This window comes from Harpia harpyja, chromosome 7 (genome assembly GCF_026419915.1).
Source record: "Harpia harpyja isolate bHarHar1 chromosome 7, bHarHar1 primary haplotype, whole genome shotgun sequence".
NCBI lineage: Eukaryota > Metazoa > Chordata > Aves > Accipitriformes > Accipitridae > Harpia > Harpia harpyja.
Window position 1 is genome coordinate 29,147,438 of NC_068946.1, and position 17,929 is coordinate 29,165,366.

The window sequence follows — 17,929 nt, forward strand, 5'->3', positions numbered from 1 at the left end:
CTGTACCTCTGCTGTCTCAAAAGATGAGATAAACACCAGCTTAAAAGTTCCCTCCCAGCTTCCTTCCATGTAGACCATTGGTAGATTAAGAGTTCATCTACACAGTTGCTGTAAATTAATTCAGAAAGGCTCAAGAGCACCTTCCACCAGACTGCTTCAGCCTGGTAAGATTTCAGCTATACAAATAGTGTGTAGTGCAGACCACCATCTCAATACTTGCCCAGTTTCTCCCACAGGGTTTTTTAGCCTGTGCTAAGCTCTATACTGCTTAGATACTGGTATCTAAGGTTGCAAAGTTAAAACACTTGTTAGGTGGCATGGCTGGCAAGAGTGGCTTTGGGACAGACATATGCTGAGATCACTTAAGGTCTGCATTTCTTAGTATTTTATTTTCAGTTGTTAAAAAGGTCTCACCATGAAGTAGAGAAATATTATCTTAGAAGTGGCATTCAAAAGAACAGGGCAAGGCACGTGTCTTTAATCCTCCTGTGAAGTGAATAAACAAAAATGACTATGCCAACATACTAAAAAATGGAAGTGGAAAAAACAGTACTGCTTTGTTGCCAGACAGCCTGCAAAGAAGAACAAGCCATAGCTGGCACACCCCTCTGCCTGTTGCAAGGTCTCTTTTTTACCTCTTAAGTTTGTGTTTTCTCCCTCTCTTCAGGAATGCTGAGAAGACCTATCACTACTAACCCTGCTCCTTACAGACACAACAGTCCCTCTGTTCTTAGGGTCTTCCATCAATTATGCATGCTTGAGCATCCTCTCCTTTCAAGGTACAGGCCAAAAAAAAACTTAGTTTAGTATAACTGCAAAGCTAATAAATTCTGTATTCTGCTAGGTACATAAAAAAAAGCCTCTTACTACAACTGCTTATTTATGTTGTATCAAGTATGCCAGTATAATTGAAGTATTTTTTTTGTGATTTACAGCTCAAGTGACTAATCACCATAATCATTATCTTCTTTTGGGGAACACAGACTGAATTGTGGTTATGTAACTTATTTAAGGTCTATTTGGCATCTTCTGTGATTACCTATTAACAACGCAATGGTAGCTTGCAGAGAATTATCCCTTTGCTAAAGCAGAAATGCACAGCAGTTGTCAGAAACTCTCTGGATATACTGAAAATCCTCTTTACTGCAAAGGTAATCCTGAAAGGTTTCCTTTTTTGCTATTACTGTTTCCTTCTTGCCTATTCCCTTTCAGCCTTCAATACACAAATAATGTGCTTAACAAATGCCACATATTTCAGGCAACTGGACTACAATTTAGTCACATAACCTCCTCCACTCCCCTGTCCCCAGCAGGACCATCCATTTCCTTCTGAAGTTAAGCACACACATCTCTTTGCAGGGTAGCTCACAAGCAGTAATATTTGAACCTGATCAAATCCCTTAAATGCAGATTGCAGCACTTGACCTAATTCCAAGTTCAGTGGTCAATTTAAAAAAAAAAACAAACCAAAAACCACCACCAAAACCCACCACCGCAACAACCACAAAACACAAACGCACTGTAGTGCTTGCAAGTCAACATTCAGTCTTGCTGGTAATAGGGCATTTCCTAACAAGGAACCTTCAGTATGTCCTCTGCATCTTTCTGTAGCTTTGTCAAAAAAGAAAGTCTCCCCTACTCTGGAATCATTTCCAGATTACATTCACATTGCATCAGAAGCACATGGAAAAGGACTCCTTAGATAAAAAGCTACTGTGTTCTGCCTGACACACAGGACACGCCACTCCTTGTTGGTATCTCGTCCTGCTTTCTAAGACAGGCCGCCCATTAAAATAACATCACCTGTGGATTTAGCAGATGACACAGCTTCCTTGCATCCCATACCAAATACCACTGGTGTCTCTAAGGTGTCTAATGCTTACCCTTGTATAACAAGTGCAATTTCCTGAACTGTCCATTAATCAGAAGGAAAAAACATACAAGATAAAGACTGATTCATGAAGAATCAATGTTCTGGTGCAAAATCAAATACCCATCCCACACCAAAGCAGATACATGACACATGGTGTAGCAAAGGACTAAAGCTTGTCTAATAGGGACTGTGAGATCAAAAGCAATTTATTTTGCAACAAAGCCAGTACTGTTTTAAGCTGTTTGCCGTAAGGGAAGCTGAACACTCTGTACTTGGACTGCAGCTTTGGCATGGCTACCAGCAACTTACTGGAAGTTACCTGAGACTAACTGCAAGATCTGCAATAGAGACAGAACATAAGATTTCAGAGATCTGAAGCCCACTGTATTCACCACTGCGTTGAATGCAACAGAGCAGGAAAACTTTCTTACCTGGGTTCTGGTTATAAAATGGTCCTCCATTCATCTGGTTCTGAAGGCTTGTCTGTGATGTGATCGAAGGAGGACGCCGATATGGCAAAGATCCCCCTATTGTTGGGGGGGTGTGTCGAGATGCAGGCCTGTTCATGCTGTAGAACTGAACTGGGTGACCTAGGTTAGAAAGAGAAATGTATTAGCAGAGAGAAGAACGATGCCTGCCTTTTTTATATCTGCATTCAATATTCAAAGGCTTGGAAAGGTTTCTGGTTTTTTAAGACAGTCTGCATCCTCGGAGCAGTCAGCCAGTTCAGCTGCCAGACTGGCAGGACACTGGATGTCTCAATAGCAACACAAAAAACAACTCTCCCAACTGCCTGTACTCAGCACTGCTCACAAAAGCCAGTATGAAAATACAAAGGGGTCTAAGCTACAAAGTTTCAAAATGAGAGAAAATAATTCCCAGTTACCCATTTTATATAATGTATTATAATAACTTCTTGCAAATTTAGTTATTCATAAAACTGCAAAAAAAACCCACTTCACAGTCCAGCAATTAAGCAATATACACATACAAACTAACTATATGCCATTTCCAAGATACAAAGCTGTTACCTTCTACAACTGAAAAACACAATACTAACTATCTTAGTGCCATTCAGGAAATAAGCAGAGAATCATCTGGGGAGAAAAGAATGTTAGAAACTGCTTGAAGGATGGAATAAATGAAATCACACTCAAAGACCCTCTTTCAGGGAGCTGTCAATTGAAACAACTCCTTAAAATTTGCTCTCCATTTTAATCACTTCCTGTATCAAAGTAATTGATACTGAATCTAAGCAAGCAATAAATGAAGCAAGACCATTAAGCTATCTTCTGTGCTCACATAAAGTGCTCTGGCTTATATACTGTATATAACAGTAAACAGGATTTATTATACCCATATGGGTTATTACCTTCCCTCACTATTCTGCCTCCACCATTTGTGCTAGAGGTAGATTTCAGAGTTTGCAAGAAAACAAGGGATGGTCACTGTGGATGAGGAGACATGCATGCAGGGAAGTAAACAGGGAAACAGAACAAATGAATGTGCAATTTTTTAAAAAACCTGCATTGTTCTCCACTGTTTTGATTGCTTTGCAAAACTTCATACTAAGTCAATAAACAAAATGCAAGTTGCTTGCTCTGTTACTTGCTTCTAAGAGCAAATGCATGAACTACAGAGTCACATTCCTCCTGCTTTGTACAGATACGTACATCTCAAAAAATGCACTTTTTACAGGTGAGGAAGAACAACAGTTAAGGAGCAATCCACCTAGTATATAGGCTTTTTCACATTTTTCCTAATGCATCTTTCCAATGTGTCTGTCTCCCTGTTACTTAATGCACTGGTAGAAATTGGTGGTGATTGGAGAGAAGGGAGGAGAGAAGAAACAGGGATAAGAGATCCTTAAGGACCAAAACCTACAACCTCATAAACGGTAAACTATCCAGTCTCTTCAAGTACTTTATTTCAGAGAAGCCATGCAAGCAACCTCACTAATAGCACAGGGAAACAAAAGATCTTAAAAATAGTAAGTAACCTGAAATTTCTCTTATGCAATTGTGAATGTGATTTTATACCCATCAAAATACTAATCTCTGCTTGATTTTGACTTGTCAAAAATACAGAAGCAATATGGCTCAAGAACTGGGATACTGACAGTGCATCAAAAATGGAAAACCGATTGAGGCCCCATATGACACAGCTCATCTTCTGAACATGAAAGTAGTTTATACATCAGGAGCATCTTCTGATACCAAAATTCATCACAGTTTGGAAGCTTCTAGTCATAGTCATAGATTCTAGTGTAAGTATGCTCTAATTTTATGAGAGCCACAGCACCTTAAACTAAATATGATTTCAAGAATGTTTCTGACACCTGGTGAAATTCTTACTAAGACCAACACTAATAAACACACAAACCAATTCACACCGTTGTGATCAGCCTCCACTATAATGAAAAGTAACAAAGCACACAGGTAGCCGTACATGAATTTGGCTCTCTAAAGGAGACCTTTACAATGCAGGTGTAACTCCTCATCAAAAGCTGATACGGAACAGTGTTATGGTTAGTAAGCACTATATGCTGCAGCTTTAGCATATGAGAAAATGAAAAATGTAGGATGATTTCATAAGCATTAAAAAAAGCAAGTTGCAATATACACCATAAGTACCACCTATTAAAACAAAATGCCTTAGTACTATTCTGCATAATAAAAAGTTGTATTTTACCTGACATTGAACACAAAAAAATTGCCTTTTTTTATCAGTTCATTGAAAGGACACTTGTCATTTGAAAGCATTGAAGAGACCAGTCATATAAATTATACTTTGCTAGATGCACTTTTTTTTACTCCATTACTGAAAGAGAATAATCAGACCTAGAACTATCAGTGCTGGTTCCCCCCAAATGTAATTATTCTAGGAGATTCTCAGTATGCAAACCGCAATAAAATGATACTGTAATAAATAATTACATAAATGTAAGAATAAGAAAGTGATAAAACTAAATGATTGTTGTTTATAAAACTAGCACACCTTGAATTGTCTACTATAACCATTACCTTATAGTTGGATATTAGCAGGTATTTTCTAGTTATATTAAAAAAAAAAAAAAAATCACTGCTTCTGAAGTAACTTTGAAAAGCCTTGGATCGTGATGACATCTGGGTTCACCTGCCCACCAGCTGGAGCAGACACTCACCTGTAGAGGGTGTGGAAGAAACAGCAGGGGGAGTTGGAGAGGTGAAGCCATCAGCAAGGGGCTGAGCTCCTGCAGCAGCAGCAGCAGCATCTGGGGCAGCGGAGGAAGGGGCAGGAGCAGGAGTGGGGGCAGGAGCAGAGGTAGCAGGAAGGGGAGAAGTGCCAGCTGAGCCAGCAGGGGCTAAGTGAAGAGAGGAGGAAGAGGTGGAGTTAATAAGGAGGTATGTTAGCAAGGATTAGAGAAAGCCTTTGACTATTCAGTGTTAGCTATTTATTAGATGCACAGTATTTTAGAATGCACGAGGACATGAGAGAAAAATGGAGCTGTTAAAGAAAGGCTCATTCCTATGTACACAGCAAATGAGGGTCAAGCAAATCCACTTCTTCTTTCCAGGTCTGAAGGGAACAACCCAGAAATTCTCACTGAAAGCCATAACTTTTGAAAGATACATTTGCACTTTGTTATGTACGCTTCGATCTGTAGCGCAGCTGCCCTTTGCTTTTATATGAATTAGAAAATACAGAGAAGAGGAAAGCCAAAAATTTCCACTTCTTTGGTTCAGAAGCATCATGTATTTCAGATCACACTGCAAGCCAACTATACACTCTTCTTCACTGAAAGGGCTGAGCAAAGGAAAAAGGAATACTAGTATCACTTCCTATATCTGGAAAGACTGGGGCAATTGCATTGAACAAGTGTCTTTGTGACAACTCAGTTAGGCTTGCATTAATGTACTAAAGATTTACCCTGTACCTGCCTCTCATTTCATCTAATTTTCTAAAAACATGCTTCTATGTATCTGCATGAACAGCCAATGAAAAAACATTTATTTGCTTAAAAGGACAACGGAGAAGTTACCCCCAGCCCACTTAAAAAGGTGTTGTGTCCTACCTAGTCACATGCAGACAGCCAGGCAAAAAAGTCTGATAAACAAATTAATATATAAAAGAAGATAAAAGATTAGAGCACATCGGACACTCCCAGAAAAGATACTACTTGATTCAAACTCATACTACCAATAGCAAGCAATTTTCAAGGCTTGCAGGTTTCTGGATAATGAACTTTGAGACTTCTCTTGGGGTTTAGGAGACTTGCAAATGCTAAAGGTTAATGCTGAATCAGAAAGAGGAACAGCAAGTTTCCATTCACCTGGATAGACACTGGGAGGAGATGGTGTGGGAACAGCAATAGGAACACCCACACTTCCACTTCCACTGTTCTCTCGACTGCTGCTCCGACTACTTGGGTGGCTTCCTCCACTACTCCCACTGCTGCTGTAAGAAACCAAAATAACCCAGGGTATGAATATGCTGCTGTGCATGCTGAAACATAAGGTCCCTCATATATCACCTTACTAATTCAAAGGAGCAACAGGGAACAAGAGAAACGAAACAATGATATAAACCTATATAAAGCTTAGTCTTCCTAAAACTCTTCACTTCGACTACAACACAACAGCTTTTTCAATTAGTCTTAGTGAACTTGCCCCAAAACGAAACACTTCTGGAACCTTGTTCCAAAGCATGTCATTCCAATATTGTTAAACCCCTACTGAACAAATACAGACCTTTTTCCTATAACTTATAAAACATGTAGACTGTTTAGACTCTGATTTATATGCTTTCATATGAGACTACTGAAATCTGGAAATTGTAAGACAGTAAAGTCAGGTTTTCTTATATTTTAAGTCCACCTGTTTAGCCACCCTCAAGTACTTATGATGTTTAAAAAGTAAAGATTTCAAGGGAAGTATTTAGACCTGTCACATCACAAAACTCTTATTATCCTAGAGAAAAGGCTAGCCTTCTGCAGAACCTTTGGTAATACAGTTCAGCTTTATTCTGTGTTTGAAGTTATCAGTATCCTCAAAATACAATGCTCTTTTTCAGCTGCTCAATCTATAAACATCAAAGATTGTTCAAACAAAAATGTGAACTATAAGCATACTATGCGGTCCTTCAACATGTAGAAGGCAAGTTGCGTACAAAGTCTTTTCCCAGTTTTGTAAGCATTTTGTAAAATAATATCACGATCTACCTACTTGAAAGACTTCAAAATTTTAGTAACTCATTAAGTACTGTAACGAAGTGATAGCACTAAAATTAAGGTGACTAGGGGATTAAGTGAACAATCTTAACATGATTCACAGTTTTGTGAATTCTGGTTTTATTAGAGTGCATTCTCGTCATGCCCAATGATGTTCCCAGTCCATATCATGAATTAGCAAGCTTCACTGTAGAGGTGCAGATGGATTTGATATTTATCATAGCATTTATTGTCCACATGCTTATACAATACTAACCACACTTTGTACAGGACTACACTGAATACCTGTATGTGCGATTCCTCTGATTCACAGAAGCTGTTCTAACAGGGCTCTGTTGTGAGGGAGCCATATTGCGTGTTGGGCTAGGCACGTAGTCATTTGGTACAACCGGAGGACGCACTGGCTCCAACGTACGATAGGGAGAGTGACGCCTACACAAGGACAAGCATGTTTCACAAGCAAATTAAGATAATACAGACAAAACCAAAGATTTTTCATTCTTTAAAAGATAGCTACATACTAATCAGTAATGGGAACTAGAAAAAATGTTTTTCTATAAGTTTGAAGTATCTGCTTTGTAGGATGAGAAAAAACAATTAAGGATGTTCTTCATGTACATCAATCTTCCCATTAATAAACTCTGCGTTGCACATCCCGTTGTTATTTTAAAGGTAATCCATATCCTGTTTTAAAATAAAGCACTGCAGTCTGTATGTATATACATAATCACATAACCAACAAACAGTGTTCATTCCAGTTCTAACACATTTTCCTAAGGTCAAAGTCAAGTTCATAGAGTTAACAGAAAAGTACTTTTATCACACACAGCACAAATAATTAACGAACAGTGCCACATACTAATTTTCCAGTTGTTCAGCATCACCTGTCAAAGCCACACAATTAACGACTTTTTACTCTAAAGCATGTAGTTGTTAAGTATTCTGCAATGACAAAAAGGGTCCTGTTGGGAAAGGATGATGATGCCCACTGTCTTCTGGCAGAAATGTGCTAACTGATATATAAGACATGACCAATATAAGAGGATGCGGATGTAACACCTCTTGACCTTTGTGAATGGTTAAAACAAAACCAAAAAACCCACAAACCAAAAAACCCCACACTATAGAGAAAGAAAGAATCTTCCCTTTTTTCCCTTCTGTTCACCAAAGCTGTTTACACATTTGGTAACTACACTTACCCGATAGTTCCTTTTCCTGACATCGGTGGACTTGGTGGCTTCTGGGTGGGTGGTGTTGTACGAGGCAGCCCACCCATCTTCATATTCTGTGTGCTGACCTGCATGAAAAAATGGGGAAAAAAAACAGCCTTCACTAAGCTCAGCTTCTAGGGGGAGAGACACTAAGATGCCTTTAGCAATTAACTCTAAGTAGGGGAAGGTTTAAACAAACAAAAAAATTGAGAGGCCATGCAATTTATATGCAATTTCCACTCTGCTAGAAGTCAAGAGTTGCGCTCAAAGGACTCTTTATTACATAGGGTTTTTAAAACTTGTATATACAAAAAGTGAATTTGCCTTTAGACTATCCCATAAACATTAAATCACTGACAATACGGGCACTGTATCTAACTTGGTTAAACCTCCCAGTCACCTTTTGAGATAAAAGCAGTTATTTCAGGTTGCACTACTGAATGGTAAATTTGCAAAAAAGTTTTTGAATACTCTTTAAAAATACTAAGGTTTATCTAATAGGCCACAATTTAATGTAATTCACCTAAATATGGAGAAGTCAAAGTAATCTCCAAATATGATCCATTAATGTTTCAATGTTTTCACAGTACAGTATCAAAACTTTTAAAGATAGTATTTATGGTAAATATTATTTATGTATATGTAAACATAGAGGGAAAGCTATATGTAGAAAAATACAAAGATGTACTTTTTCCCCCCCCCAAATCTGTAGCAATTTAATCTCTAAGAACTGATAAATAAATGGGCAAGGAGAAAAATATTTAGCAGTCATGTGATGTAACTGCAGTTGTCCTCTCCTCCACTTTCAGGTTAAAATACTAATTAAGTAACTTTTATATAAAAGAATTTACTCTAACTTCTTTAAAAACTCATCTGCATTCCTGACGGACTGATCAATCTAGGAATCATAAACCATTGTTACCAATGTAGGCATTTTGCTTATCTATATACTGCCAGCCAAGCATAATTCCCTCCATGCATGCACCCTTACAGGAATCAGTACATGGTCTTCTTACAAGTCTCTGTTAAACAGCTTTGATTTATGAATGCTCAAACTATTGCTTAGACACAGAGATATTCAACAAACCTAAATAAGTATGCTTACATCCCTTTTTCTGTTGTTCCTGTCATGCTCTATTTCACAGTGTTTCTTATTTCCAAAATGTAGGTTTTGCCTACTACCCCCACCTCCCATATAAAAAAGGCACAGTGATCAAGGCATTAAGAGTATTTGCAAACGTCATTAAAGGCAAATTACTCCTTTAAAATTTGACTATAACAAGTCACTTAAAACCCTGGCAATGTTTAGATTTGTGAATTGATAAATATTGAGAACAGTATAATATATTCAGTATTCTAATCCACTGAAACTTGATTCCTTGGCTCTAAATAATCCCAGTGCTATCACATTTTAAATCTGCTAGGAGGAAAAGAAAACCAAACGTTGGAAGGTGGTTTTTTTGTCAGACTCAAAAACAGATGTTTGGATTTAGTTGTGCAAGAGTACTTTGTAATGTCAATTTAAGACAAAATTATTTTGCACAGCATTATGAAGTCCTTTAAGCCAACTCTAAGCGACAAGAAATCTAAAGTTAATTCAAGTGAGGGATGAGGTGAGCACTAAACTACAACTACTTGAAGGGAAAAGGGAAAGTGTAAAATGAAGTACATTTTATTCTATACACGGAACATTAAGAAATAGCACAAATCTGAATTTTTTTTTTTAAAGTTGCAGCACCCCCTGTATTTCCTCTTTCATTAAAGACGTCTGTTTCACCCTCCTACCTATTTGAGTTGTCCAAAAAATACACAAACAAAAAAAACCCCCCACCTTAATTATACACTCACTGCATTGTCACTTGCTGTATTTTCAAACAGCCCACTAAGCCTAGTGGGGCAGGGGGCTTAGATGTCTTTAGATGACAGCAAACTTAGACCAATCTGTGTGTCCCTGAATACTCATTTAGGTGTTTTAATTAGCTACACTATTGTTTCTGACCAGATGAGGTAACCACTAGCTATCACTTTACAGTTAATATAAAATTCCATATATTTAACCATAAAGAATCTTATTATTTGTATACAATCACTGCAGGAACAAAAATGAAGTTTTAGGCTTCTACTGGGCTACAGCTACATGAAAAGAAAGGACAGCAGAGGTGGAGGATGCAGTGACATCACGCAGTATACAGTAAGATGTGGAAGTAATACTTGCCGGACTAACGCACAACTCCAGTGACTGCTAGTACTTTCATAAACACTGCAAATAAACATATCCTTGACATAGGATGGGAAGAAAGCTTTAAAAAATGTGGCCAAAGAAAAAGTGATCCTTTTTTAGCCAAGAAACTTTAGTCACAAAGAAGCCACCCTCAAGAAAGACTAAACTGAAAGATGAGGAAATGCACTGACAGTAAGCTTAGTTTCAGGCTCTTTGAAATTACTTTTCAGCATTGAAATCAAAATGTTGAAAGAGCAAGTAATTAAAGTTTACAGGGCTGTCTTCAAATCTGACAGGATTGATGGCTTCAAGATCAGATACTGTAAGTTAAACAACCCTATCTGAGTAACTTCCCCTTTGACTTATGGCCAAAAAATCACAGAAGAAAAATGAAGAATATTATTCCAGCAGTTCTGATCAAAATGGACAGATATGTGGAAATATCATGCAAGACACTAAAAAAGTTTACAGACTGCCTTGAGGAAAGAAAAAAGAAAAAAAGAAAATTTAAAACTATACAAGTTGCAACTTCAGTTGAGATACAAATATTCTAACATTTCCAAGTGTCCCCTTCTATGATGACTTCTAGTAGACAAAAAAAAAAAAAGAAAAAAAAAAAAAAGGAAAGCCATTAACGCCCCCCTCTTGCAAAACTTTACTCTATTGCCTTTTCCATTTTGCACATATGGTTGTAAAGATAGTTTCCATACACAAATCCTCATCCACACACATCCCTCTTACAAACTTCTAAAATCCAAGGCAACCACCAGAACTCAAGGTCACATTTCCATTTGCTGTCAAGTTTCAAAAAATCCATTTGCTGGAGTAAGTTGGAATTTGCCAGAAGTTGTGCTGTTTCTGACGACATTTCCCCTAGCTCCGCACAGCTGGAACTAACCAGATGCAACTAGATTAATTAGAGGGTGAAAGCAGAGGCATGCATTTGTCTGTTGGTGGTTTGTTTGACTGCAGGCTGCAGGACCCCACAGATCTGTGATTGGTCTGTAGTTAAAAGCTTGCAAATTCTTTTAGGAAACTGTGTGGCAAAACAGAGCCTGCAACCAGAAACACAAAGGAGTATCTCTGCCTTTGCTCACAACTGCCAAAACAGCTAACAACTGTGCTAAAAAAAGAAAAAAATTAAGAGAGGCAATAATAATTTGGGCACAAAGCTCAGAAAAAAAACCAAACAACCGACTGTTCTAAAAGCAGGAAGACTACCCTGTGAACCGACAAGTAGTGCACAGGGTCTATGCAGAACGCATGCAGGGATTTTTCCATTCTCTTGTTGCCTCTTCCAACGGAAGCAAAAAAGTAGAAAATATTACCAACTGAAAATACAGGGAGGAGCACCAAATAATTCTAGGGAGATCTTGGACAAGCTTTTTTTTTTTTACTGGATACCTTGCAGAAGCTTTTTATATGTGAACTAGCAAGCACCTGCACTACAGATGAAAATGTCCTCTACCAAAGCCGTAACTGTCAGCACTGGAGCTGGAATTTGAAGTTTTGCTGAGGAAGAAACTGCACAAACAATGTCAAATAAGTAGATCCTTGGTAAGCAACACATCCTGGAGGATAGTCTGAGATCCAGCTCCACAGTAACAGCTGTAAAATTAACTGTAAAGAAATGGACCACTACAGACCATTCTATTTAAAAAGGGTACAATAGTATTTCATCCAATATTTTCTACATTGAGCTACGGGGTCAGTTTTAGAAAGGTAACATCTGATGACTTCAAGACATGATAGGGGACTCGACTAGAGCCCTTAGAAAATGATCATTTTAAGTTTAATTTTTTGAATGATTAAGACATTTATCCAATTTCTATTTTTGGCAAATAGTTTTTCATAGATCCCAGTGATGAAATCACCTTCTTATGGTCCTAGATATGACTGTGTTTCCTTCATAGTTACATTTTTATAAACATTTAACAGATTGAGCTTCTTTAGCACTCCACTGTACAAGAAATTTGTAGTGAAAGAAACTGGTTAAAAGTGAGAAATCCTGCAGTTCATTCAATTCAATTCTTGGGAAAGTTTTCATGAGCAAAAAAATTCACTGAACAAGAATTGCAGAAATACATAGTTGGTCAGATTTAAGAGCTGGTCATCAGACGTGCAAAAACTATTTGCATGAATGCACTGTGTATTTACATGGCTGTAAGTCACTTACCTGCAACAAAGATTTCAATCCACATTTTTACTCTTCTGAAGAACATCTCATTGTCAGTTCAATTACCAAAACAAAGTGATTTTTTTTTTCCAAAAATCCTAAATACTAGATATTCCACACAATCAAACCTCAGGAGGAGCCAAAATTGGACTCAGCCCAGAAATTTTTAAGTGGTGCTTTATGGTCACATCAGATTTTCTAGAACTTTCAGGATGTCAAAAGAATCATCTTTTCCCCAAAATCTAATAAGAAAAAGTGTCCCAACAGTAACGTTCCATGGATTATATTCAGAAACTTCAAGCAGTTACCCAAACTTCTTGAGCAGTTTTATGCCTGACTCCAGCAAAAACAACCTAAGGCTGAATGAAAACTACCTTCCCACACCTTGCTTTCATCTCATTAACGCTACAGAGAGGATGAACAGATTTTTGGCCCATCATCTGCTACCTCAAAGTAAATTCCTTTTCAGGCTGTGCTTAGCCACTTGAATACTTATTCTGCATGTCTAACTAAACCATATGTTTGTCAGTTGATTAACCGGTTGATAGGGAAGTGAAATGTCTAAATTTCAACCCTGTCTTGGCAAATGACCACAAGTAGAAGCTTCAGCAAGTGAGTTTACTTGTTTTTACCACATCCACCTATGTAAAGTAATTGAAGAACCAAGTCTGGTAAATATAAAAAGGCTTAAACAATGTCATTTTCAATTGATTTGCTGACAGGAGATGCTACAAATACTCCTCTGACTTGTAATTGGAATTTTCTTCAAAATCTGTTTAAAATGTAAATTTAAGCTACCCAGACACAAGCACAGTTACTCCTGCTACAGTCAGTCAGTTTAATATTGTAACTGTTAGCTAAGACTAAGGTTTCTTTGCAGCCATGAAAAATAAATGCAGGCTAAACACTTCATATCCAACCTCTCGTAAGTGAAGTAAAATTATTATTCACATGGAACTAGGGTTAGTAGCCGCCTTTTAGTTTCCTTCTTTGAGGCTGATGCACAGTGACTATAGTGAGATTTAAAGAGTAACTTATGTCCACTGAGAGGTGCTGCACTGCCTTTTGCCTTTCTTCTTTTTTTTTAAACCCACATGTTTTGGCAATGAGAAGTTGATTGACATATTGTGATTTCCCAAATCAAATTTCTGATCAGGTTTACTCTAGTAAAAATAAAGAAATATTTTAACTGGCGTTATAACAAAAAAGTGTTATTTTCATTCCAAACCTATAAATAGAAAAAAATAATTTTCTCTGAAAAGCTGAAGAGACTCTTATCACCACTGCAGATGATGCACAGATATGACAGTTCACACATAATCTATAATTATACAATTGTAAATTATTTTTCTTAGGATGGTCTTTACTTTTTTGTAACTGCAACTGCAGAGAGCAACAAACAAAATTGAGTTTGCAAATTGTTTTTTTAAGTTCGCTGAGAAAACCATCATCCAATATGAACTGCACCCAGAATAAGGCATATTCAGCATTAGAAGTATCCGTTTTGTGTGGATAGACAGAAACACCCAGGGAGGAGATATATTTTGCAATTCTCAAATAAAAAGCTTTTAAACACTACGTGACTTGAAATACTGTATCTCACACACTTATGTAAAAATAAATTTCAAATGACATGCGAGAAATCTCTCATTTATTAAAGATTTTCCATTGTGATCAGATGCACTACATACACTTAAATATCTTACTAAAAGTACCATCTGGCCAATTCCATAGGGGCATCATTGGGATATCTACAGTAATACCTGGTTTTACAAGCAATCTCTTCAGCAATGTGCAGGATTTTCTTTTAGCTTTTTCCAGTCATAGAAAATACTTAGTCATGAAAAATATTTCACATCAACTTGGAACTTCATTTAATTAATGTACCCATACTACATATTAGTATTCTATGTTCTAAAATACAGTTCCCACTTTAAAACTATGGCGCTGCTACTAAAAAACTTTCGTTCCCTCTTTCCCCAAACCAGATGCACTTCAGGAAGAGGATGATACCACAATACTTGATAAAGGCTATAACCTATCTATTAAGTAATGTACTATGAGCTCCAGCATAGTACCGTGTAACTTCATTTAACTGCTTGTCTAATTGTTTTGATGCTTTGTATTGCTACTTCTGCAGCCACTAAGGCTACTAGCATTTAAACCTCTTTAAGATCCTTGACAATTTGACATACTTCAGAGTTCTTTGATGTACTATTCATTTAATATTCAACTAAATATATCACTTAGCTTGTTGTTTAAGAGTTATTAAATATTTTACATAACTATCAAATTTGTGAAAATTTCCATGTATGAGTGCCTCTCAGTATTTAAATAGTGCTAGCAGTTTCTGAAAAAATTAAGGATACTGCAACTTTAAAAAAAATAATATACAGATTTGAGTTTGTTACACAACTTTGGAGCCCATTATCTGAACAATCTCACACTGAAACATTAATCTAAATCAAATCATAACTTACACCGCATATAGGATAAAAAGAATATTACACAGGGGGAGGCTCATATTCAGCTGCTATCTATTCACTGTATCCTTTTGTCTACACAAGGTTAGCACAACATTCCTCCCTTGTAAATGATCTGGTAGATACGCTGAAGGCAGTCGGTATTTTGCCACAAAGCTTTTAAAATGAGCTGTGTTAGCTTCCTTACATAAATACATCAATTTATATCACAAAATGTTTATCTGCAATGAAATCATTCAACAGAAGGTCTGATATATAGGAGGGAGAGCGGGTGTTGTTTTAAACAATCAGTAACATTCATGTTAATCATCTCCCCGTGTGTAATAGTCTCAGAATAATAAGAATGGAAATCCAGCCCTGGGGTTTCTTACCTTAAATCTAAGCAACCACTTAATGCATAAATGGAGCAAATAAAAGAGGTAAGGAAAAAAAGCATTGAAAGGTTAGTTGGAACTTCAGGATATGAAGAGAAAGGAAAAAGAAAGAAAAAAGTTAAGCATTCAGCATTAACAAAATAATGTATCAGTAGATCATAGAAAGAGTGGTTAAAGCAGAATGTGTCATGAACAAAAGATTTTCAAGCTGAAACTTTTAATATACATTGACCACAAAGCCTTTAGATTAACACCTTAAAATTAATGCTCAAATGCTTGTACGCTGTTTATTCAAGTTCCTACAGTGCTAACAAAAAGTCAGCTTCTGTCAGAATGGATCATGAGATCTAGATGGATTAACTTCAGAGATTAATTTATTTGAGCTGTCAAAAAATAGCCTTATCAATACCCTGAGCTCATTTAAATTGTTACATGCATTAGCATATTTATAACTAGCTGAAACAGAAACCTCTAGAATATGAAAGCTAATATATGTTCTTTTCTAGACAATGCTGTTAGTTAACTCTTAACCTGGTGCCATGAGATCTCTCTTTAACAAAGATCAAGAGCAAATCATTACATCTTGTAAGAAGTACAGCACTCTATATGTATACTGCACCACCTATCAGTATTTTCTAAACTAAATTTTCTAAATATATTAAGACATTAACAAACAGCGAAATCTTATTTTAAAGCCTAAGTGCTAGCTTTTTGACATTGTCCTACATCTTAGTCGCACAATACCATGTACCTTCTTTCACCATAATAATTTTTTCAAAAATACTAGTCTTTCTGTTTGAATATTGTTTGATCTGTTTTCAGTTCAGCTAATCTAAATGTATCATTACATTTCGTACACTTTTTGTAACACCAAACATTAAATATGGAGAATCTCAACAGTGGAGCAACCAGAGTGACTACTCTGTTTCAACCATTTAGAAGAGACCCTAATGTATTAAAAAAGAAACATAATCCGATTTACTAGAAAATCTCCTGTCTTTGAGTTTAAAGTTCCGCAGATCTATTAACCAAAATGATCTCTGCTTCCTACAGTTACACTAGAGGGTCCGTGAGCAGAGACCTTTTCCTCAGCAGCACTGCCTGATAATTACAGTGCCTTAATACACACCACTTTGAAGGGATCAAGCTTTTTTGTTGGTTTTTTTTTTTTCATCCTCTTGACTAAAGAACTCTTTGGAGGGAAGAACAGATTGGAAGACTTTGTAGCTCAGGAAACTCAATTTGAAAAAAATTGAAAGCAAATCTCTTTCAGACAAAAGGTTCTTCAGATTTTTGCAGCATTGTAGCTTCAGGGAGAGAAGATGAGGAGAGACTACTGGAATGATATAGTGGCACTTAAATTCTCTCTCACCTATTAAGAAACCATATTGTAGAGCACCTTTTCCTGAAGGTGGCATTCACTGATGCTTCGAATGTCTGAATGGAAGGAATAGGCGCTCAAGCACCTATACTACTTCTCTCAACATGGCATACTGGATTTCTTGGCCAAGGATGCTCCCTGTATTATCTCCTGTATTATTCTCTGTCCAGTTTGCCATCTTTCTCAGGGGCTGCAATGAATGCCTGCTGCATTAGCTCTTTGATTGTCCTGACAATGCATAATTCTGGGTCCAGGTACTAGAGAGGAAGCCCTGTAGCAGAAAAAGGACAAAGAATGCAGACTGAGGCATCCTGCTGCTAACTGAAACTTTAGTATTTTTTATGCAATAACTCCTTCCGAATACTCATTTGAAGGGAAAAATGCCACAGCTCAAGCAATAAAGAGCTATAAATAGGCAAATTTAAAGCTCCTACCCCTTTTCTTTTTTTCTTTGTTCTCCAGCCAGAGAGCTAGTAAACTAATCTGTAGTTACTTAAGCAGAACAAAAACAACAGGTTCATAAGCACAGCTGGCCACTTTCTCCCTATCAGCAAGACAGTGGTTCTTTCTTCTGTGCTGAAAACAGGATTAACCTGATTGGAACACATCTATGGATCTTAAGGATAGCATGATTTCAAGTTCTCTGCTTACTGTTTCACAAGTACACAATACTTTTTCATTTTCTAGTTGTAGTACATTGTATATATATCATTTGTAAGATGTTTCAAGCATATCACAAGCATAACAAATGGATGCAAATACACATTTGAGTCATCAACCATTTGATGAACTATGTTCTTTCAGAAGAACGTCATTCATTGCATCACAGCGAGTATGATTATGCTACATTGAGCTAAGTGGGATACCAATTACAGTGGTTTAGAGCCAGTGCTAAGTACGACTGTGCTGCAGAGCAATTAAAAACTATTCTTTAACGAGTTCTAAAATAATCTTCTTAAAACAAAAGTGATCATTAAAATATTAGCATCAGTAATCCTACA

At 37.0% G+C, this 17,929-nt stretch overlaps 1 protein-coding gene across 18 annotated transcripts in view; it reads right to left on the minus strand.

Moving 5' to 3' along the window:
• Positions 1 to 17,929, minus strand: part of ABI2 (abl interactor 2) — a 73,127-nt gene that overhangs the window by 14,810 nt on the left and 40,388 nt on the right. For 4 of the 18 annotated variants that reach the window (XM_052791323.1, XM_052791315.1, XM_052791311.1 and 1 more), the window contains 5 exons: positions 8,282 to 8,379; positions 7,368 to 7,514; positions 6,186 to 6,310; positions 5,037 to 5,216; positions 2,305 to 2,463 (listed from right to left, as the gene is read on the minus strand). In XM_052791323.1, the coding sequence (XP_052647283.1) occupies positions 2,305 to 2,463; positions 5,037 to 5,216; positions 6,186 to 6,310; positions 7,368 to 7,514; positions 8,282 to 8,379 (709 nt within the window). Of the gene's footprint in view, positions 1 to 2,304; positions 2,464 to 5,036; positions 5,217 to 6,185; positions 6,311 to 7,367; positions 7,515 to 8,281; positions 8,380 to 15,544; positions 15,563 to 17,929 lie in introns of all 18 variants that reach the window. The other 14 variants (XM_052791321.1, XM_052791324.1, XM_052791319.1 and 11 more) reach the window with 6 other exon arrangements.